Source organism: Galeopterus variegatus, unplaced genomic scaffold (genome assembly GCF_000696425.1).
Source record: "Galeopterus variegatus unplaced genomic scaffold, G_variegatus-3.0.2 Scaffold9149, whole genome shotgun sequence".
Classification (NCBI taxonomy): Eukaryota; Metazoa; Chordata; class Mammalia; order Dermoptera; family Cynocephalidae; genus Galeopterus; species Galeopterus variegatus.
The window spans coordinates 16,781-41,142 of record NW_007735260.1 but is presented as its reverse complement, the minus strand read 5'-3'; the positions used below and the strand labels follow the sequence as shown (position 1 = coordinate 41,142).

The 24,362-nt window shown below is 49.1% G+C and overlaps 1 protein-coding gene across 1 annotated transcript in view; it reads left to right on the top strand.

Annotated features, from left to right (window-relative positions):
* Nucleotides 1–24,362, top strand: part of LOC103609083 (contactin-associated protein-like 3) — a gene marked incomplete at both ends in the record, with an annotated part of 41,199 nt that overhangs the window by 9,423 nt on the left and 7,414 nt on the right. The window contains 2 exon segments of the mRNA XM_008593453.1: nucleotides 20,285–20,387; nucleotides 20,390–20,431. Of these exon segments, the coding sequence (XP_008591675.1) occupies nucleotides 20,285–20,387; nucleotides 20,390–20,431 (145 nt within the window).

Sequence of the window (24,362 nt, the reverse complement as noted above, 5' to 3'; positions counted from 1 at the left end):
GAAACAAGTAAACCTTCGCCTTGATGATTTCCATTCCTTTGGATATATTCCCAGCAGTGGGATAGCTGGGTCGTATGGTAGATCTATCTTCAGCTGTTTGAGGAACCTCCAAACCATTTTCCATAGGGGTTGCACGTGTCCCATCAACAAGACGACTGACCTGAACGGTGAACAGCATGAGACAGAAAACCAGGTGGCATCGAACCTGACTGGAGCCTGTGAGTGGCCTGCATCCCCGAGTGTGGCTCTTTCTCTCTCTGTGTCTCTCTGTTTCTCTGTCTCTGTGTCTCTCTGTGTCTGTCTCTCCGTCTCTCTCCCTCTCTCTGTGTCTCTGTCTTTCTCTCTCTCAAAATTTCGTCTGAAAAATCTGACACATTCTCCAACTGCTATTTCTCTGTAATCAAGATTACTCTACAGTGATTGGTATTAAATTATAGACATAAAGCGATGTATTAGCTATGGAGGAAAGAATAAGCAACGGGAAGCAGGCTAACCTCCAGCCATTTCTTTCAGGACTCTCCTGTGACAAATGGGCCTTTTCCTCTCTTCTGGCCTCTTTTCCACATTTTCTGTAGCACATGTAAATAATTTCTGAAGTGAAAACATACATGTGAACATACAGCATGTGGAGCAGGTGCAGTCAGGGCCTCGGTCCGATCCCGTCCCTGCCAGGGTGCAGGACAGACACGAGTCCACAGGATGCGCATGGTTCTCTGTGACAGGCGGCTGCTGGGTCACTCGATGGCTTATTTTCTATCCACGAATGACGACTCGCATTAAAGATGTTTTCGTTTTGTCAAGTGGAAAAGAAAATCTGCCTTTGAACATCTCTTAACTGGCGAGTCGGCTGTCACCTCCTTGTCCTCCTGCCTGCTGCAGGGTGGGGGTGTCAGTTCTGTGTCCCGTGTTATTTTCCCCTGGGGCAGCTGCAGGTGCACTCGGCCTCATCCGTCACAGCATGTCCTGCCCTTGGTGCAGGGAGGTGACTGTGTCTGCAGAGAGGACCGGGGGCCCTGGTGGGGTGGGTCCCCGGGTCACCAGTGGATTTCTCCATAATGCAGTTGCTCTGCTGTCCTTTCCCTGCGCATCCCCAGCACCTGCAAGCACTTTCTGCCCGACCCGCATCACCGCGGGAGTGGACAGTGCCCCGGGGTGGGGTGTGGGGTGCACAGGGACCTGGAAGACGCCGGGACCCCCCCGCCCCGGCCACCCAGGCGGGAGCAGCCGCGCTCAGGACATGCAACGACTGAGGGCAGCGACCATGCTTTCGCAGCGCAGCAACAGCCCTGGACAGTCAGGCCAAGGCCCCAGCGAGTCGCTCCGCACTGAGCACGGGCTCTGGGCTGAGGACTCTGCGAGCCGGGGGAGCCTCGAGGCCCCCGTGGCTGTGGGTGAAGCCCAAACGCGACAAACTCTCTTTTCCCCAGGTTCTCATGTGTGGGTGGCTGCGAGGGATTGAGTCGCAGGACAGAGGCGTGGACATGACCCACAGGACATGGCGGTCCTGGATGTGGTGCGTGCCCCACACCTGCAGAGCCCCTGAGGGGTGGCGCATCCTGTGCCAGAAGAGCAGGGACCACGGCAGAGCCGGATGCCACCCCAGCAGGACATGCAGGACAGCTGGACGTCACCATAGCAGGACACACAGGACAGCCGGACGCCACCCCAGAAGGACGTGCAGGCAGAGCCAGACGCCACCCCAGCAGGACATACAGGCAGAGCCGGACTTCACCCCAGCAGGAAACACAGGACAGCCAGACGTCTCCCCAGCAGGACACGCAGGACAGCCGGCTTGTCCCCAAGGCCTGTCCGCCCCTCATCCCAAGTGTGCAAAACAACAGGAGTGGAAAACTAGCAAGACCTGGGTCGGAGAAATGAAATACAGAAAAGGATGGAGAGAAACCAAAACCCTGAACAGAGTGTCCGGGAGCCAGTGGGGACCCACCTGGAGGCCGTGGGGCGCTGTCGTGAGAGGCCTACCAGGTCCTCACCTGGATGGGGAGAATTTGAGGAGACTTTGCTGGACCCAGGAGAGAACATGGTCCCCGTAAAAAGAGCTGAACACTCGGGCCCAGCCCGTGGCGCACTCGGGAGAGTGCGCTGCTGGGAGCGCAGCAGCACTCCTGCTGTGGGTTCGGATCCTATATAGGGATGACCGGTGCGCTCACAGCACTCACTGGCTGAGTGCAGTGTGGCCGGTCTCAAAAAGGACAACAAACAAACAAACAAACAAACAAACAAACAAAAAAGAGCTGAACACTCAAGTAGGGTAATCTGTTAACTTTGGATTGAAGATTAAAAACAGAAAGAAGAAAATCTTGTCTACCAATGGGGAGAAATTTAGCCAAATGGAAGCCAGAGCCCGGTGAAGAGGAGCCCGAAGACCACCCGCGCAGATGTCAAGATTATGACATACAACCACATGATCATGGGCTTCCACACACGCTCTCTCACACTTCCTCAAATTCGTGCTTGGGCTTCAGGGCAAGTGACAGTAATAAACTCATAAGACTATTAAAAGAGAAAGAAAATGCAAATCACCATTTCAAAAGATAATATCTCCTTTACAGAAAGATTTTAAATAATAGCTCTGGTTTCCTACATAGATATCAAACTATTCAAATATTCTCTCTTTTACTTTTGGTTTGAAGTAATTTGTAAATTTCACCTAAATTGTCCACTCTCTGCTCAAAAATCACTGTTGGTGGGGCCCTTCCTGAGGTAATAGAAAGCGTTCCTTCAGTATTATTTAAGTATTATTGTGATAAGGATTGAGGTTGGGAGTAGAAGTCCTTTGAGTTTGTTCTTTTTCAAACCTGATTTAACTATTCCGGTCTTTCCCACTTCCATATAAACTTTAGAATCAGCTTGGCAATTCTCACAAAAATGCATGCTGGGATTTTATAAGGACCATGTTGAATCTACAGATCAATTTGAAAACAATAGCAATTTTGAGTCTTCTAATCCAAGAACATGACATGTTATTTTATGTGTTTAGGTCATCTTTAATTTCTTTCAGCAATGTTTATAGCTTTCAATGAACACGTCTTATGCTACTTTTCTTCAATTTATCCCTAAGTATTTTATTTTTGGTTAAGCTATTGTGAATGGAATTGGTTATTTTTTAGATTATGTATTGCAGTGTGTAGAAATACAATTGATTTTTACATTAATATTATATCCTGAGAACCTCACACATTTGTTTTATTTATTATTGAGCCCTTGGAATTTCCTACATATGAGATTATTTTATATGTGAATGAGGTGTGAATATTGCCTTCTCCTTCCACTTTGGATATTTTTATTCATTTTTCTTTCTTAGTGCTCTTGCTGGGAATTCCAGTACTATGTTGAGTAAAAGTGGCGAGATGACACATCCTTGTGTTGTTCCTGATCCAGGAGGAAATCATATGGTCTTTCACTGTTAACTGAGATGTCAGGTGTAGGTTTCTCATATGTGCACTTCTTTGGATTGGGGAAGTCCCCTTTTATTGCTGCTTTGTTAAGAAATTTTTTATTATTAGGAATGGGTGTTGGATTTTTAAAAATGCTTTTTATTGATCTACCAACATGATCCTGTGGATATTACCAATTATTCTATTAATGTGGTATATATACTAATTAATTTTCAGATTTTAAACCAACCTTGCATTCCTGGGATAAATCTCACTCGGTCATGTTGATAGTCATTTTTATATGTAACTGGATTTGATTTCCTGGTATTTTGTTAATTATTGTTGAATCTGTGATCATGAGTAGTATTTGTATGTTTATTCTTTAATGTCTTTTTTGGCTTTTTTTTCATAACAACACTGGCTTCATAGAATGAATTGAGAATAGTTTCTTCCAATTATATTTTTTGAAAGAGTTTGTGAATGATTGGTATTATTTTTTAAGCATTAGATAGAATCCACAATTGAAGCCATTTGGGTCGGGGATTTTCTTTATGGAAATATTTTTAATTACTAGTACAATTTGTTTACCTGTTTTAGCTATTTGCAGATTTTGTATTTTTTTCTTAAGTCAGATTTTATGATGTGTCTTTCTAGAAATGTGCCCATTTTATCTGTTCTCTAATATGTTGGTAGAGTGGGGATCACAGCATTCCATTATAACCCTTTTAATTCTGCAGGGTAAGTAGCATCTGTTTCATTTTTTTATTTTGGCAATTGTGTCTTCTAATGTTTAAAAATTGGTTTAGCTCTAGTTTTGTGAAGTTTGTTGATATTTCAAAAAAGCTCCTTTTGGTTTTATTGATTTTCTCTATTTTTTTTTCTGTTTTCATTTAATTGATTTCTGTTTTTATTTAATTGATTTCTGTTTTTAACTTTATCATTTTCATCCTTCTGCTTGTTCTAGGTTTAATTGCTTTAATTTCTCTAGTTTCCTAAAGTGGAAGCTTAAGATATTGATTGGAGGCCTTTCTTATTCTCTAATAAAGGTGTTTAAAGCTGTAAATTGCCCTCTAAGCTATGCTTTATCTACGTTATAAATTTAGATATTATGTTTTTGTTTTAATTAAGCTCAAAATATATTTTTTTTTGTCTTTTGTCTTTTTCCATGTCCGGCAACGGATCGCAACCCTCAGTGTTGCCCCCGTACCGGACCGGGGACCGGCAACAGGATTGCAATCCTCGGCGTCGCTCCCGCGCCTCGCTCAGCCAGTGAACGGGAACCGGTCTGTATGTGGGATCCGAACCCTCGGGCGGGAGTGCCGCCGCACTTCCCAAGCGGCGCACTTATCCAGTGCGCCACCGGGCCGGCCCAAGCTCAAAATATTTTTTAATTTTGCTTATGATTTCTTAATTTACCTATGATTATTTAGAAGGGTGTTTAATTTTCAAATACTTTAAGATTTCCAAAATATCTTTTTAAATTGTTTGTTCCTAATTTAACTATCTTGTGGTCAGAGAACATATCTTATGCTTTTAAATGTTTTTAAAAATTTGAGGCATAATTTATAACACAGTATATGATCTGTCTTGAAGGATGTCCCATGTAGCCTTGCAAAGAATGTGCAGCCTGCTGTTGTTGAGTGAATTGTTCTGAAAATGTCAGTCTGGACAGGCTGGTGGACAATGTTGTTTTTATGGTTACTGCTTGGTGTATCTTTTCCCATTATGCTACTTTTCTTCAATTTATCCCTAAGTATTTTATTTTTGGTTAAGCTATTGTGAATGGAATTGGTTATTTTTTAGATTATGTATTGCAGTTTGTAGAAATACAATTGATTTTTACATTAATATTATATCCTGAGAACCTCACACATTTGTTTTATTTATTATTGAGCCCTTGGAATTTCCTACATATGAGATTATTTTATATGTGAATGAGGTGTGAATATTGCCTTCTCCTTCCACTTTGGATATTTTTATTCATTTTTAGTAAATCTTTTATCTCCCATTGTTCTTTTTTTTTTCTTATTGGTCTTCTGTTAAATCAGAGGTCAGACTTTTTTTTTCTTAAAGTGACAAGTGTTAAATGTTTTCAAATCTGCAGCTATAAGGTGAAAGAGCCACAGACAAGGTGTAAACTAGTGGGTGTGGCTGTGCTTTAACACGTTGTATTTATTAAAGCAGACAGCTGTTCTTGAGGCATATATTGTAACCCTGTATTACATGGATACCTTTAGTGTGACATCTTAATTCCTTTGCCATTGTTTTTGTTGCTGTTTCCTATTATTTTGACTTATTTTCCTCGTGGTCGCTCTATAGGTTGAACTGTGGATGCACTCACCTTGTTTCATTCTGCTTCAAGGTAATGCTCACTTAATTCTGGTAAAACATGAAAAAATTACTCCAATATACTCTCCCTACCCATCCGAGTGGGATAAAACACACACCAAAGTGTCTTCCTGTCCTCTTACTCTGCAGCAATCAACACAGAGGACAGACTTCTGAGACATGTGGGGATTTCTCCCCCACAGCCAGCAAGGAAGCAGCTTTGCAGCAGACACAGCAAGCTGGGTGTCCTGCAGTTAAATTCTGATAGTAGGTACCTGGAGATACCATCAGATCCCACAGGTTGAGGGCTCAGTCCCCAATACTGTCCTCCCCCCGCACTTCTGACACCAATCACAAGTTCCAGGTTGTTTCCCTTGTGCTTCTGACCAAGTGGCTATTAGCTGTTGTTCCCACAACACCTCTTTAGGTTTGATTAATTTGCTGAGCTGCTCACAGAATTCAGGAAACATTTACTTATGTTTACCCATTTTTTACAAAGGGTACTACAAAGGATCCAGATGAGACACACATCCCGTGTCCGGGAAGCTCCCAGTCATCAAACATCAAAAGAAACCATAGCAAAAAGTCCAACTCCATTTTTGAAGCTTCTCTATTTGTTGAGCCTTTGTTACTACACTTTCCTTTAATTCTTTAAGCACACTTTATTTATAAATATCTGGCATATATTAGTTGCATTGATCTAAGTCAACAATATTCAGTGTCTAGATCCTCATGGACACAGATTCTATTGACCACTTTTTCTGAGTATGAGTCACACTTTCTTGTTTCTTTGCTTGTCTTTAATGTTTTTAGATAATATATTGTAGAAATTATGGATTCTAATATTTTTTCCCTTGAGGATTGTTGTGCTGTTTTTTCTTGTTTCTTTGGGGACCTGCCTGTCCTAAATCAGTGGAGTCTGTGTTCTGATAATATGCAGCCACTGATGTCTTTGTTAATAGTTGCAAGTTTCTTTGTTCTTTTTTTTTTTTCTTTTTTTGGTCTTTTTCATCGTATTTCTGTCTTTAAGTCATAGCTTAGAGGTCAGCCAGTGGTTGGTCAGTGGTGCTCAGCCCCTGAAACTGTGCAGGCCCCACTCTCTGCTGGCAGCTGTGCACAAAGTCTGGTCATTTCACATCTCCCAGGAGTCTTGTGGTCAGCTCTGGGTGTGTGACAGCTCAGCCACCTCTGCCCCAACCCCCTGGGAATAAGCATAAGGTAGGGGGTGGTCAGAAGAACACCATGTCTCATATTCTAGCACTTTCTGCTAAATTCCTGGACAGCCTGCTGATGGGTTGCCTTCCCAGACCACACCCCATGCTCAGGGGCAGTGCCCTTCCCATCTGTTTGACAACTTATGTCTCCACTGTTGTTGACAACTCTGCTGGGCACAGGGCCTTGCTCTTTACTCCAAGTGAAAGGAGCTCCCTGCCTGGAAAGCTGGTGGTTTTGGGGGCCAACCCCCACCGCTGGCAGAAATGTGAGTGAGCAGGGGTGGGTGACGCCACCCCACACAGGGGTGACTTAGACTCCTGTTGTTCTTTCACGAGGTTCAGCAGCTTTTCACAAATAAACAGTTCTCAGTTTGCTGTGCATCTTGGTTGGCTTCCAGATCTCTGGGATGGTTGTTTGTGACAGTTTTGTCTGTTTCAATCTACTCCTTGTGATGAGGCTTGCCAAGCCCCTCACTGTGCCACACTGGACATCTCCGGTATCGTCTCCAGTAATGGTCTGTTCATCTTGTTTACATCCCTGTTCTCTAAATAACAAGAACAGATGCAAAAGGAAATTTAAAAAGTGCAGTGTTTAGGAACCCATTCTGGGTTTTCTTGGGGAGACACGTTTGCCTGAGTCTCCCTAAGGCTCTTGCAGGTGAAGTTCATTCTTCACTACAGAAGCAGGTGGAGCAGGAGTCGTCTCACGAGCAGACGTCGACTCTTTTCAGTTTGGGCTGCCAGCGTGACTCCACTTTTTCCCATCGAAATTGCTGCTTCATTGGCCTAAACAAAACACGCAGTTATTTATTCTGCTGCTAGGAAGTATCAGCCACTGTCTACGATGAGATTGTTGTGAAAAGACACTTTACGTGTGGAAATAACTGGAATTAAGCTACTAGATTATAGCTACAAATGTGTATTTTCAAAATCTGATTCACTTATTTTTTACACTCAGTGAAACATGTGTGCACAGTATTGCTTGCCCAGCATTCCAGACATCGCTCACACACGTCCATGAGCATCGCTAGAGAAGAGCTCACAGTTAATTCACTCACCGACCTTCATGTGAAGGCAGGTGGGGAGGGGAGGCTGGGGCCAAACTTGTTTAAGTTATTCATATGAAACTGGCACAAAACCCCATGTGTTTTTGATTTCTAAAAAAATCAATAACATCAGAATATTACTTAGATATCCTTCTCTTGTTTTATTTATGCTAATAAATAGTAGTGTCCTGGCAGTAAAATAGTTAACAAAGTACACCTGCACTTGTTTTAAAGTAATTAATTGCAACTCCTGGTTTCGTGGTCATTATTGTCATCTGTGCCTCTAAACAACAGTGGTGAAGCATTGATCGTGCTCGCACAGGGACGATTTGTTACGTGTGCTTTCCTTTCTGGACCTTCAATTTCATTTTTAGATCGAAGTGCGAGCCAGTAGCATAATGAGAGTGAAAGTTTCAATCAGGATGTTGTTGTAGGAACATGTTTAGTACTGTCCATCCCAGGCTGCTTAATTTTATAGATTGTGAAAGTTTTGAAGAAAACAAACCACGTCTCGCTCATTCCCCGAGACTGTGAACTTCAGCTTTCAGTCTTACGATACCTGCCATCTGAGTGTTAATTTTATTTTTTGCATTTTTTAAATTCAGGTTTAAAGTGAAGCTCAGTGTCTGTCACTGCATCCTAGAGGGATACAATGCAGTGTCAGGCTGCCTGCGTGGGCTCGGGCGGGAAGGGCCAGACAGGACGAGGGCCACCTGGGCGGTGTGTGTTACCTCCGGGACTTGGGTAAGACTTCGCTGGGAGGAAGGCCTGCTCTAACCACCTGCTGTTCTCTGTTTTGTTTCTTTTTTCATTATGTTTTCACTGAATTTGGGAGAATGTATGAGAGACACCAAAATGAGAGAAGGATATTAATCTTTCTGAGAACAATAGTGTTTCTAGTCTGCGTTGTTGAGGAAGAACTTGGTTTTGCTTGATGTTTATGTGTTTGATTGGTCGTATGTTTAATGTTGTCGGTGCACGGGGCTTTGCTGAATCATCATGAATGTTGGCTGGATTATGACCAACGTGCATTATTGCAACCAAGGAGGGTTTGGACAGTGTGAAGGTCCAGTCTAGGCCCCTGAAGAGTGGCCGTTGCTTTTTGGAGGGAGTGAATCTTAGGCATTATCTTTTTCAGCTCACATTTGACTAAATTTGCTAACACGACCAAAGTGAAACCCATTTGGTTTAATGGTTGTGTTAGTCTGTTTGGGCTGCTACAGCAAAACACCATACACCAGGCAGGTGGAAAGGGAGGCAAGTATTCTGTTGTAAACTCAGTGCTTAGAGCATTTTAACTTGGTAAGTATTGTAACCCCAGTCAAAATTATGCAGCACAGAAAATAAGAATAACCCATAATAACCCCTCACCCCTTCACCTGGTAGAAGTACGATTAACCCTTTAAGCATCTTAAACATAGCTGTCCTGTGTTTAGCATTTTTTGAAGATTTTATTTTTTGAGCGGTTTTAGGTTCCAGCAAAATTAGAAGGAAGGTACAGAGACCTCCCGTGTACTCCCTGTACCCCCCAGACTCCCCTGTGGTCAACGCCCACCACCAAATGACAAATGGTGCATTTGTCACAATCAATGAGCCTACACTGACACGTCATTGTCACCCGAAGTCCACAAATTACATCGGGGTCCACTCCTGGTGTTGTGCGTTCTGCGGGTTTTGACAAATGTATAAAGATGAGTAACCACCATTGCAGTATCGTATACAGAAGTTTCACTGCCCTAAAACTCCCCCGTGCTCGTCCTGCTCAGGTCTCCCTCCCCCCTCCTCTGACGGTCACTGCTTTTTTTCCACTGTCTCCCTAGTTTTACCTTTTCCAGAATGTCATAGAGTTGGAATCACACAATGTGCAGCCTTTTCAGATTGGCTTCTTTCACTTAGTAACATGCGTTTAATGTTCCTCTGTGTCCTTTACTGATTGGTAGCTTATTTCTTTTTAGATCTCAGTAATATTTCATTTTGTGCAGATACCACAGTTTATTTACCTATTAACCTACTGGAGGACATCTTAGTGGCTTCCAGGTTTTGGCAATTATGAAGAAAGCTGCTACAGACATTGCATATAGGTTTTTGTGGGGACGTAAGTTTCTAACTCATTTGTTAAAGTGAGTTATTTGGTAAATACCCAGGAGTTCAATTTCTGGGTCTTTGGTAAAATCATGTTCAGTTTTGCAGGAGGCCACCAAACTGTTCTCCATGGACACTGTACCACGTGGCGTTACTCTTAACCTGTGTGTCTTCATATTAAAAGCTGTCTGTTCGTAAACAGCAGGACTGTGTAATGACACTTCACACTTACGTGGTGGGATCACGTGCTCAGCTTCTGTCGTCTACTGAGCAGCATTTTAGTTGCTTCCTAATGTTCCGTTGAGGGCTTGTGCCAGGGTAATTATGTTGTTAATGCTCTGAGTTGAACTAATTCAATATCTTCGAATAACAGATACTATAAATATCAAATTACTTTTATCAGTGAGCACTCATCTTGCTGCACACAGGAGCTGGTGTGCCTGACAATGCATCAGGGGACACCAGCTCTGTCCAGCTGTGCAAACAGATGCCTCTGTGGGCCCTGCGAGCTCTGCCCTCCCCTCTGCGAGCTGCACCCGGCTGGGATCTCAGCTGGGACAGGCCACTGTGTGTGTGCCTGTGGGGAGACGAGGGAGTGGGCTTGTCTCTGGCTCTCTCCCTTCTGGTCTGGGCTGATCTGCCGCCCCCTGTGGTCACTCCAGTAGTCAGCCTCTGCACGAAGCCACCCCTGGGCTCCTCACACCTGCCAGCACCTTTGTGAGTCTCCCATCTCTTCTCCATCCTCCTGTGACCAGGTTTTAGGTGCTGTGGGCTTTTGTAGGAATCCTGACTGTACACCAGGCAGAGCATGTGCAGCATGTGCGGGGCCAGCCCAGGTCAGCACAGGCAGTCAGAGAAGCCGGAATGAGAACTCATGATCCCAGCAAACTTCTGTGGCCCAAACTATGCTCCGTGTTCTGACCAGCACCGTTCGAAACAGGGTTAGCTGTGGCTGAGAGGACAGTTCCTCTCAGTACATGATCACTGCTCATGTCCAGTGGATTTCATCCAAGCTGCCTCCAGCATTTCCTTCCAGTATTAAACGAGATCACACGAGCACCTGGTCAGTTTTCACATCTAGAGATCTAATCCATGTTCATCAAAAACAAAGGAAAAAACCTTCACGGAAATGCACTGTTCTAACCAAGCATCACTCATGTTTTCAAATCCAGTGCTGAAGACACGCGTGCTTCAAACGGGGAAGTTTAATTCCGTAATAGTAAATACAAAATGACAAGAGGAAATTGTCAGAGAACCTCTCACTGACAAGACACCTGTGTGTCCCCATCTGTCTGGACGTGAGGCCTCGACCAGAGTGTGGGCTACGCACCGCCCGGGACCATCGGACACCGCGGGCGGCACCATAGATTTTTATTTCTTTACATTTTGCAATTCAGTTATGTAGAAAATATAAGATTATTTAGATATCCCGAGTTTTGATACTGTGGCTGATTTCATGTTACTAGCAGGATTGCTAAACACAGTGAAATAGAAATTTGACTAATCCCTAAAATTGGGCATTAACTCCCAAATACTTTATTTTGAGAACCAATGACAGCAAGTGAGCAGGCAGAGGACCCCACATTAGGTCACCCCTGCACATCACCAAAGAACATGACCTTCTGATGAATTTGAAAAGTGGTTGTGGAGATGTTGATGCTGTTGGCCACCTTTCCACACGACAGCAAGTTCGTTCTATGTCTCATGATGGAACTGAGATTTTCCTGTCTCCAGCAGCGAAAGGTCATCAAGCCGATGTGAAGAGGCTCAGGTCCTCAGAACTGAACTTGCCGACCCTCACACCTGTGCAGGTGAGCCTTCACCCCTACTTTACCACGACGCCGATCCCGCCCCACAGCCCCTGCCTATGAGGGAAGGACAGAGGACTCACACGGCCTCATTATAAACCTCAGGGCTGGACCTCTGCGCTGTGCAATTTGCCTCCCAGATTATTGGAATCAGGACTTGACTGCTGAAGGGTTGCTGGAGGCAGGATATTTTCAAAGAGGAAATGTCCTCCTATTATTATAGAAACATGATTTTTAGATTTGAGAACATAAAGAATAGGTTTTTGTGTCTGTCCTCTCGTTCACAGTTGTATTCATGAGCTTCCAGGCCTGTTTTGGAAGATTCAAAGCCAATTTTGAATATATGGCATACTAGACACCACGTGTTTGTTTTATAAAGATAAGCATTGCTTAGTGTAAGAGATAAGACCTTTACACCAATAAGTTCCCAAAACTGTATCACCAGCCTCCTTGAATGTGTCCCATTTAATTGCTTCATCTGTGAGAGCAGTTGTTCTGGCCGATAGCTTAAGGAAATAGTTATACTTACACATAACTTCCAAAATGCAACTTCTTAAAATTCAAATAAGCAGCATTTGTATCAGCATAAGGTATCTGAAAATATTTAAGACAGATAAATACATTCAATATTTACTTCAACAAATAGAAGAAATTTATAAAATAACATATTTGTCTGCTGTTTTTCATGAAACATTAAAGTGGGTGATGCAGCATCCAGAACGTGGCTCTGAGAGGACCCACAAGGGCTCCTGGGAGCAGCGGCTGATCCGGGCAGGGCAGGGCAGGCCCAGGTGAGCCGGGTGCACCTGTGGTGCTGTCAGAGGAGGAGGCATGTGGTGCTTGTGGGGCGTGTGGAGGGGACCGGCCTGAGGGAGTCTCGTGTGTGCAGATTCAGGACAGCTGAGCGTACAAAGGGTAGCGTCTGTGATGGGTCACAAGGAGCCATGAGTCCATCAGATCTTAGAAGAGAGAGAGGGACAGGACGGGGAGAGGGTTCTTCTGCACAGAGCACTGAAGACTGCAGCTGCAAGAGCACTGACGCTGGGAATCCCCACGTGATCATTGGTTCAGGCCGGGATCATAAACGGGTGCTAAAAATACTGTGTGTCATGTTTCCTGGAGCAGGATGTCCCCACGCTCTCAGAAGTCAGACTACACTTACTAATTAGTATGCAAGAGCGAAGTTGCTCCCTTCAGCAAAAGACCAGAATTCATGTCAACAGGAGGGACTGAGACCATGCACCTCAAGGGTCACAGCAAACGTTCCACACCCTCATCTACGTGGTGTTCTTGCCATGAGGCAGGGCTCAGACAAACCCAGGACGAGCCACATTTTCACCAACTAAGTCTCTTCAAAAACATCAAACCCATTCACTGAAAATACAGGGGGCCTGTTCTGTTTTGAAGGGAGAAATTTAGATATGGGCTGTATTCTAGGCTGTATCATTGAATTGGCATCAACAGCGGTGTTCTGTTATTTTGGAGAAGATCTGTTTTTAGGAGATGTGTACTGAATTTAGAGTAAAGAATGACAATGTGTACAAGTTCTTTTCCAGTGGTTCAACAGCAACCGATTGTACATGTGCATGTCTGCAAACGCTTGTGCATGTGTGCACGCGTGTGAGTGGTGTGCACGTGTGTGTGCATGTTCCTGTGTGGGGTACATATATGCACACATGTGTGGAGAGAGAGTGGATGTGGCAAGTGTCGAGGACGGTGGCTGCAGGCACAGGCAGAGGCTGCTCAGCTTTGCTCACCATTCTGTTTAGTCGACTCACATAGGTTTATGTTTTTTCTCAAAAATTACAGGGTAATAAAAATAAATACATGTAAAATAAATCTTCGCTCAGACAAACAGACAAGAATAGTAATCAACGCGTTTTGCTCCCACTACAATAACAATGCAATAGACAGTCAGCAGCTCATCTTGCTCTCAGGTCTCCAGTCCCACCAAACAGAATCTTTCCAGAAGGACAGACTTCCTGGATATTTCCTGTCCTTAAGTTTAAAAAATTGCTTGTGGCTTCCCAATAAAATGTGACTCTAACGACGGCGTTCCACTGTGGAGGTTTGCTCGTGGGAGCTCCTGTTTGTATCCTTGCTCGTGAACATTAATCCCTGCAAAGCTCACGCTGCTCAGGGTCTGGCCGGTGAGGGTGTCCGGCAGGAACAGAAGTGAGGACTGAAGCAAGAAGGTGTTCCTAGCCCTGTTTACAGACACGGAAACGGAGGCTGGCAGGGGCGGGTCTGTCCCTGGTGCAGGGCCACATGTCTAGACAGTCAGATCAGCATCAGATCCCCATTCACGGTTAATGGACAGTCCTTGCCCTGGGGGGCTGTGGGTGGTAGTGATGCCTCCTCGATGTGCTGGCACTGAGCTGCTCCCTGGGACCCGTGGATGCTGCCACCTGCCCCCACCCTGGGTCTCAGGGCTGCCATCTGCTACTCACGACAGCGTATCACTGGTGTGAAAGATCACGGAATGAAACCTCTGCTCCCTGTGCTCATGGACTTCATCAGCACTTAGCAGAGGAGACTCCCTCTTGGAAGTCGGTGTGGTGAGCCCGTGGTTCTGTGATCGCTCTGCACAGAAATCGAAAGTGCTCACAGTGCCTTCACCTTCCTGCTCTACAGCGTCTGGAACCGAGTGATTTCTAACACTGGGGGTCAGTTCAGCGGTGCGGGGGGCTGGGATCTGCACCTCCTGTGACACGCTCTGGTGTTCAGCCGAGGAGTCTGCTGAGGCTCGTGGTAGGGGACGCTCAGCTCAGGCTTCCGAGTCTCTCACTGCCCAGTGGGGGACACGTGTTAGGATCACAGGAAGACACGGGACCCGGACCGGATAAGTGCAGAGCTCACGGCTCCAATGTGGCGGCTTCTGGCTAGATTGAAAAGGCCCAGAAAGGGCTGACTGGATTCTTCTTGCAAGGCACTTAAACCCCTTATTTGCAAGATAACAACAATATCCTGACTATGAGAAAGGACTGTGCATTCGATTCTCCTTCAAAAATGCAGCTAAACTTCCCCCGGGAAAGCTGTTGGACATCGCCTGCTTCCTCAGCACCAGCTTCGCTGCTCCAGCTGGGGGAGGACACACTCTCCCCAAGACCGAGGACGGAACGCAGGCTCCAGCCCGGGTCACTTGGAGCAGCCGAGGGGCTTGATCCAAGAGCAGACCCCGGCAGGACGATCGTTACGACAATGAGGACGCCGCTTCTGCATGAAACTTCAAGTTTAGATCAGTGCGACGTTAAGGGGGCTTTTTGTATCAGTTATACAGTTGTATTATTTTCCGTATTATTTCCTAATACTGCAGTAGGGAGTTAAAAGGTGCTTCTTAGAGTGATTCTAGTGGTAAAAGAAAGTCAACCCCTATGAAGCTTTCTTACGAAACGTATTTTCCTGCCTTCTGATGGACACGAGCAAAGTTTAAATCTATATTTTCTTTACTAAATTATTTTTTAAGTTTGCTTAAAGGGCAATGGATACAGTTATTCTTAAATCTGAAAGTTAGCGGTCAGCTTGCACCACTACGTGGGTCGACTTTAGTCTTTGCAGCAGACTGGGGGTCTCGGCCACATGCTGTTTGTCGATGCTCTGGCCAGATTGAGGGGTCCCCACGTGGCCACACGTACCTCAGTGGCCCTTCCCAAACCACAGCCCCCTCAGCCTCCCTGTAACAAGCAGGCCCCGTCCAGGAATCCCCACTTTAAAAGTCCCTCAACTGAATTTGATGCATGTTAAAGTTGAGAACCGTGGGTCGAGGAGGACATAAATGCTCCTACAGTGGAAGGGACACCCATGCAACCACGCACCTGTGCACACGTGCACACACACAAAACCAGCATCCACGCAGGCACCCCTTCCTGGGTCAGCTCACCACAGGCCACACCTTAGCTAGGACAGGAGCAGGACAGCCCTGCAAGTGCTGACCTGGGCATAGTCATCTGACGTTTCCTTTTGTGACAGAACCTGGGCTTTGCTTCCAGGCTGGGACCCTCCATTCACGGCAGAAACAAACAGCTCCGTGTTCTCCACAGCTGCCGCCCCTGCTCACCTGACCTGCCCTGAGCCCGGGGGCCCAACACCTGGTGCTGTCAGTGAAACAGCAGGTGGCCCTGGTGCATCAGTGGATCATTGTGACTTGGACTCATTTTGCTAACGAGGTTGAGCACCTTTCAGATGTTTGGTGGCCTGTGTGGTCTCCTCAGTCTTGATTTTCCTGGTTAAGTCTGTTGCCCATTTTCCTATCTGGTTGTCTATCTTCAAATCAATGTATTCAGCATTTGTGTTGGAATTATTAGGTTTCTGCTTGAAAACAATGAAGTGAATTATATCGGTGTTAGCTGTAATGCCGTATGTTAAATATTGTTTTCCAGACGTGTAAAGATCCAGTCTTGTAAGAATCCATATCAACACTAAAACTATGTAGAATAGAAGGTTATCACTTAGAGAGAAGACAATCATTCCCAAACACCAACGTCAGAAACAAACATGCTTGTTGATCACCATTCATAAAGTCAAAGCCAAATCATACCCTGGGAGAAATTATTTGCAACATCAGAAAATTCAGATTGACATTTATAACTCAAGAGGAAGCACCGTAAGTCGAAGGGAAACGTAAACAGCCACTGAAAGATCTTGGAAGACGGGAACCAGCGATCTGTAAGAAAAAGTGCGAGAGATGAGTAGTGCTCAGCCTCGTAGCAGTGACAGACCGTGTCTCCTTGGACATGCTGGCCGGGCGTGAGAGCCGTGCAGTCAGCGCTGGTGGGGGTGGGACAGGCCCTGCTGAGTGTCTTTAGGGAGGGGAGGTGGGGGTCATCGGTGCTGGATTTTGGCCTGGCCCACGCTGAGGAGGCCCCTGGCCGTGGAGGAAGCAGAGGGTGTCCACGGCCTCCTGGCCTCATAACATGCTCTGGGTCAGTACAGTGAGGCCTACAGCCAGGCGAGGACTTGGATCAATGTTTTACCAGGGAGGGGACTTCAGGAAGAAGGAACGAGAAGAATAGTCAGAAGCACAGCTGTGCAGGGTCACTGCGGGGATGCTCCTGGCCACTCTGAAGCCTGGGCTGAGGCTGGCATGGATCTGTGACTCTTGCCCCACCAGTTTGCTGGCTTCTTCACTCCCACCTCCAGCTGCATGGAAATGCCCTAGAGGGGACTGTTGGCTTCCCCCACACACGCCAAGGACCCACAACCCCACCTTCAGGGACTTGCAAACCAGAGGCCACCGCAGGCCAAGGTGGAGGGACGATGCGTTGCTGCCATGGCCTTCTGAGAGCCCCACACCAGAACACATGCAGGATCCACAGCATTCCACGCCCCAACATGCGTGGATCTCATCATGGTGTTATTAGGACAGGACAAAGGGGCGTGGCCCCCATGGGGATGTGTACAGAAACGAAGGGTGCAGCCTATGGGGTGGAGGCTGCTCTTTGGCCTGAGCAGTGCTGTGCGGGTGGCTTCGTGTTGACAAAGCCATGGAGCTGTGTTTGCCGGCATGTGTGCAGGCTACATTCCATGCATGTGGTGAAGAAAGGACTGGATGGACTCACAGCCTTCGGGTGGATTCATGAGGCAGATGATGAGAAGATGGCCTGGACGTGGGGGAGCTCCAGTCCTGTGTGTCCTCATCAAACCCATTTCAGGGTGAGGCACTTGGACGGGCCTGGGGCCCTAGACATGTTTACTGAGGGGGACATCAGCCCTGAGGCCATGGTCAGATGTGTGGCCAACTCTGCCTCTTTGGAGACATCCCTGGCACTAGACGGTGTCCCAAGGACCTTGAGGACAGGCCTTGCTTGACGGTGTTTACCTGAGCACTTCATCAGCCGTCCCTGGGCACAGTTGGGGGCCAGATGCAGGGGGCAGATCTGGGCATGAGCAAGCAGGCCCTAGGCAGGGTGGACCCAGAGAATGCTGACACCTGGGGCTCAGGAGAGACTCCATTTTGAAAGAGACAGTGAGCAGAGTGGGGTCCAGGCTGGCCTGAGGAAGAGCCTGGCAGAGGCCGAGGCTGTGGCTCTTCCTTCCACACCTGGGAAACCTGGTCATGCAGAGGGCAATGGCGATCTGGGGTCGGGGTGGCCTTCACCTAGTGGAGGAAGGAGCAGAAGCCACTGCAGGTTCAGGAGGCTGGGGACAGTGAGAGCCCGTCTTAGGGCCCATCTGGAGACTGGGCCATCAGGTCCCTCCTGGGGTGGGGGCATTGAGGCAAACCTGCCTGCTGGGTGGGCAGACCCCTTTACACCAGAGGCTGGGTGAACACCACCCCTGTCACACACACATGCATGCACACGCTCATGCACACACACGTGTACACACATGACCACAAACATTTACAAACACACATGCATTCACACGCTCATGCACACACACGTGTACACACATGACCACAAACATTTACAAACACGCATGCATTCACACGTGCACACACACAGAGATTCATACATTCTCATGCAATAATCATATACACATGTATGCACACACATATCTACATGCTCACATACACATGCACACATTCACATGTGCATGCACACAGATTCACACAGTGTGTGCACATGCCCGTACACACACACACTCAAGCACGTATATACATATGTGCACACTCACACATACTTTCCCTACTGCTTCCTCCCTGGATGGAGAGTCCTTTGCGGAGTGCTGAGCCAGCTCTGAGCATCCCTCCTGGAGGTGTGCTCTGTTCACCATGTCTACGTTCACGCACCCCTGGCGGAACTGTGGGGAAAGGGGTGCTATGTCTTTTCGTTCCTATACACACTCACTTTCATCCAGGAACATGTTCATAGATTGAAGCTGGGGCACAGATCCCGAGCATGCCTCAGCTTGTCGAGGGGAAGCAGACACCTGCACTGCATCTGGATGTCGGGCTGGGCAGTTCCCACCAGCCCGTCCCCACCAAATACACTGTGGTCCCTTCCTTCCTGGCCTGCCCAAGCCCGCACAAGCCCAGGCATCAGGAAGGGGAGGGAAAGGCTGATGGAGCCCCGTGGGCCCAGCTAGCCTCGCCGTCTCTGGGCTGAGCTCCCTCATCTGCAAATCAGTGGGTTCAATTAAAAATCTCCAAGATGGGGCCGGCCCGGTGGCGCACTGCTACAGTGTGCCACTTGGGAGCGCAGCAGCACTCCCGCTGAGGGTTCAGATCCCACATACAGACCGGTTCCCGCTCACTGGCTGAGCGAGGGGCGGGCACAGCACCGAGGGTTGCGATCCCGTTGCCAGTCCCGGTCCGGTACGGGCTCGACACTGAGGGTTGCGGTCCGTTGCCAGACACGAAAAAAGACAAAAAGGAAAAAAAAAAATCTCCAAGAACTCTGTCACTCTCCTGTGCAAGGAGCTGTGGTTCTCATTAGGGATCCTTTGGCGCACTGCTACAGTGCGCCACTTGGGAGCGCAGCAGCACTCCCGCTGAGGGTTCAGATCCCACATACAGACCGGTTCCCGCTCACTGGCTGAGCGAGGGGCGGGCACAGCACCGAGGGTTGCGATCCCGTTGCCAGTCCCGGTCCGGTACGGGCTCGACACTGAGGGTTGCGGTCCGTTGCCAGACACGAAAAAAGACAAAAAGGAAAAAAAAAAATCTCCAAGAACTCTGTCACTCTCCTGTGCAAGGAGCTGTGGTTCTCATTAGGGATCCTTTGCACTTAACACTTCGGTGTGTTTGTTCTCAGGCGAGTCTTTACTTCCCGGAGATTAGGCTTGAAGTTCATGTGGTGAACGTGTCCCCAAAACAAGCTTTATGGAGGCAGGTGGAGAATCTACCTCGCTTTTTTTTCACAAAACAATTTTATTGAAACTCCTCACATGTGGCTTTAATGGTGCTAATAAAACCCACACAACCTTGTGATCAGGAGAGTCTTAGGGAGACATGCACAGATTCTCCTTTTAGGAAGTCTCAGTCTGCTCAGGCTGCTCTAGCAGAACACGGCAGACTGGACGACTTATGAAGAACAGACATTCCCTCCTCACGGTCTGGAAGCTGAAGCCCAACATCAGGTGCCACAGACTGGGGGTGTGGTGGGGCCACTCTCTGGCTCATGGAAGGCGCCTTCCACACATCCCGCTGTGGTGGAGCTGGGGAGGGGTCTCTCAAGCCTCTTTCATGATGGCCCTGATCCTATATCCAGGGCTCCATCCCCAGGCCTGACACCTCCCAGAGGCTGTGTCTCCTAAACCCAGGGTTAGGGTTTCAACACAGGGATCTGGGGAGGGGGTGGGAGCAGGGGGGAGGGCAGAGGCTGGGGGAGCAGCCGAGCTGTCTGCTCCAAGTCCTCCAGCAGGGAGGCCTGTCCTGGGGCCCACCTGAGTCTGGGCCATCAGGCCCCTCCGGGGTGGGACATCAGGCACACCTGCCTGCTGGGTGGACGCTGAGGCCTCTTCTCCTGCAGGGCTTCCCCGGGAACACCAATGCTGACAGCGTGGTGCAGCATGGGCTGCGGCTGTCCGTGGAGACGCGGCACCTGCACTTCCTGCCCGTGGCCTGTAACCCTGCCAGAGCATCGGGATGCGCGTGGAGGTCTATGGATGCACCCGCAGTGAGTAGTGAGGGGCCGCCTGCAGAGGGGCAGCGCTCCCGGCCGGAGAGGAGCTCATCCTTACCTCACCCGACAAGCACAAGTGACTCTTCTTCCGTGTTCTTGTATAAACCTGAAATAAAAATATCAGACTGTCCTAGGATCCTCACACTGAGCTGTGTGACCTCTCCATGCGTGGAAGGCCCAAGACAGGGACGGGGCTGCTGCAGGTCCTGCCAGAGCCAGGGGTCCAGGCCTCCATTTCTGTCTCTCTCTCTGTCTATCTGCTCAGTCTCTCTCTCTCTGTGTCTCTCTCTCCCTGTCTCTCTCTGTTTGTGTCTTTCTGTCTCTGCCTCTGCCTCTATCTCTCTATCTCTGCTCTGTCTCTCTGTCTCTGCTGTCTCTCTGTCTTTCTGCCTCTGTCTATCTGTTTCACTGTCTCTGCCTGTCTCTGTCTCTTCCTCTATCTCTTTCTGCTGTGTCTCTCTGTCTCTCTGCCTCTTTTTCTCTCTTTGCCTGTCTCTCTGTCTGTCTCCCTCTGTCTTTGCTCTCTCTGTCTCTTTGTCTCTCTGTCTCTCTGTCTCTCTGTCTCTCTGCCTCTTCTCCATCCCTGTCTCTCTGTCTCCATCTCTGTCTCTCTGTCTCTGTCTCTCTTGATGGCTTCTCCTTCTCTGTCTCTCTGTCTCCATCTCTGTCTCCCTGTCTCTGTGTAGGCAGTCATTTCACAAACCCCTCTACCTGCTAGGCTGGGGTCCTGAGGTAACTGGGGTGGTCCTGCAGGGCTCAGGCTGGCAGCTGTGTGGGTCCCTCCTCCCCGTGCGCACATTCGTCAGGGGCTGCTTATTTGAGGAGGACGCAGCAGGGCGTGGAGGTGGAAGATGCCCTACAGAAGCGCGTCTCCTTTCCTCATAAGGAGGAGCTGGACCAGGGATTGTGCCAAAGGCCCTGAGAGCTGCACACGGCAGCCTGAGCCTGGGTAGGGAGGGCGGCTGGTGTTCAGGAGCATCTGCAGCCATGGAAAGTGGCCTGAGGGCTGTCGGACATGGGGGTCCACATAGGAGGGACACCCCGACAAGGGTCTGGGGTTCCATGTGGGGACTCAGCTATCCCCCTGAGGGCCTCTGCCCTGTGGCCATTAGGGATGCTCAGCACTTTCTCCTTCCCACGTGTCTCCACACACCCCTGGACACCCTACAAGCTGTGCCTTTCACAGGACCCAAAATGCTCTCCTGGGTCTGGCAATGCTCATGGTCCTGGGGGTAGAGCGGCTCCAGACGTGGTGTGCCCGCAGCCCTGTCCCTGCTCGTGCCTTCCTCCAGCGGCTACACAGCAGACAGTGCCCTCCACTCCCACCCCTAGAGAAGGCGTCATGCAGCACCCCTGCATCTAGCAACACCGAGCCGCTGGGAACACGAGGGTCTGCTTACGAGTTCAGAAGGTAGTTCATCACCACAAATGTCAAAACAGCCCCACGCCTGGCCAGTGGCTGCACCATGCACTGCCCGCAGCGACCAGGACCCGCGGCTCTCGGCACCCCTGTCACGTCCTGCAGCCGGCTTCCCTGCGCACTCCCCGCCCAATGAGTGCCCCAGGTCCTGGTCTTCAGAGGCGGCACAGACCGGCGTCTGCAGCCTGGGCCTCTGTGCGGTGCTCCTGCCTGGGCCTCGCTCTGTTTTTGGGTGGGAGGTCCCACCTCTGTCCTTGCCTTGATCTTGTCCCCCATACCATGTTTTCACCAAGCCCTGGGCACCACGCTTTCCTGTACGTTTTGTGGGTTGCTGATGTTAATGTTTATCCTGACACATGCTGAGACAGTGAGGAAGACCTCACTCAGGACTAGAGTGACAGGGAGAGCCCGGGCTCCACTCTGACTGGCTCAGAGACTGGGGCACACACAGCCAAGGAGCAGAGCGGGGTCAGCAGATGGGAGGTGACCTGGAGGAGGCCTCAAGGGGAGGTTCTCCCCAAGCCAGCCCCACAGGGTCTGGTCCAGGAGGGACTTTTGTCACCAGCTGGGAGCGGATAGCTTTGCCTCCCTGAGCTCCTCTGCATCAGCATCAGGTAAAGGCAGGTCCTTCTGGGCCAGCGGCCACTGTGCATGTGAACACCCATCTCTGTCCTCAGCACAGGCTCCTCTGGACACTCCATTTCCACATCCAGCAGCTCTGAGATACCTCATTTGACCATAACTGGATCATTTATTCTAATCCCCTCCAAGAACTGTTGATTATCTGTGTTCTCATCTCAGCAGCAGATCTGCTCTTCCGCAGTGACTCCGATCAGTTAAGTCACAGTCACCCATACCTGGCCAGTCCCCAGCCTGTGGTTCCACCTGCTAAGTCTGTGTGGGATGCACTGATCACCCCTCCTCATCCGTTGCTCTCACCGTCCTTTGGGTCTGGTCGCCACACTGTGCCTGAAGGACCACAGCAGCCACTGAGGGGCCTCTTGCCCTCCTGTAGGGAGAGGAGCCCTCCCACGTGCAAACGGTGAATGCAAAAGCCTCATCTTCCCAGGCCCGAGGTGCACGGGGGACACGCAGATGCTCCTCACCACATGGGGACTCGGTCCCAATTCCATGGCCGTCTCCCTCCATCCTCACCTCTCAGCCCAATCTCCCCACCCCAGGCAGCAGCTGCAGAAGTGAGTGCTCCCCCCGGCAGCCCCGACAGCCCGACTTCAGCCCTTTGAATGTGTGGAGACATCTGCTTTAGCCACAGGGCCTTTGCACAGAAGCCTCTGATGCCGGACACTCACCCATTATTTTTTGAAAATTTGTTTTGTGAGGTGCGACCCATGTACAGAAAGATGCCCACATCACAGGTGCCTGGTGGTGAGGGTTTTCTCAACAGTGCAACCAGCCGGGGCCACAAGGCAGAGGCTCCCCGAGGCTCCTGTGCCCCGCCTGGCATGATCCCTCACCAGCAGTCACAGCCACACTGTGCGTCGCTTTCACTGTTCCTGAACTTTATATACAAGGACGCCCTGACACGTGCCCTTCTGTGTCTGGCCTCTGTCCTTCCTCCTGCTGCTGTGACACCCACGGACTCCATGATCAGCCCTCGGGTCTCCTTTTCTGATAACTTCCCAGCAAGCCCTGGCCAGGCCAGGTGTCATCCCCATGTGCTCCCATGGCAACCAGCTCTGTCCCTGTGGCACCTGGAACCATCCTGGTGGGTGCAGTGCTGCGGCCGTCCGTGAATCTGCTGGTGGGTAAATGGATGGACGAATGAACACATCGTCAGGAGTGAGCAGTGAGCGGGGCAGAGAGCAGCTCAGGGAGGGGTCTGCCCTCCTGGACACGGCATCCAGACCTGCTCCGATGGGGCACAGACAAGAGGGAGGGTGACAGGGGACACGCGGATGGAATGGTGGTGGCTTTGAAGTGCTGGGATAATCTGGCTAAGTGTCAATGGCCTTCAGGGGATGAGTGGGTTATATAACGCTGTGATCATGAGTGACGACTTCACACTGCTGTGGAATTACTTAAAAACAAGGGTGTATGTTCTGTAATGAGGAGAAACGCCGCAAGCAGGAGCCACGGACGGGCCTTCCCGCTGCCTGGCGCTGGGCCACTGCAGTCCCGCTCCCATTCAGGAAAGACTGAGAAGAGGTGACACGGCATGGGAGGGAGAAACACCCACCGTGACAAGGAAAACGTGGAGAGGAAGCCAGTGGGGTCTTTCCTCGTAGGCACCGCGCTCACTGCCAGAGCCAGGGAAGCCTCCCTGCATCAGACGTGAGGACACGAGCTGGAACATTGTAAAGCAAGGGCAGAATACTTCCCGAAGCTTCTGAGATATGTATTGCAAATAACAGCCTCAAGAGGCTGTTATTTCTCATTTCTTTGAGATTTAAAATGATGCAGAGTGATGGGATTCTCGTCCACAGAGAGGGAGGCCACGGGGACGGCATCAGCCTGGAGTTAGTGACGGGGAAGCTGCTCCTACGC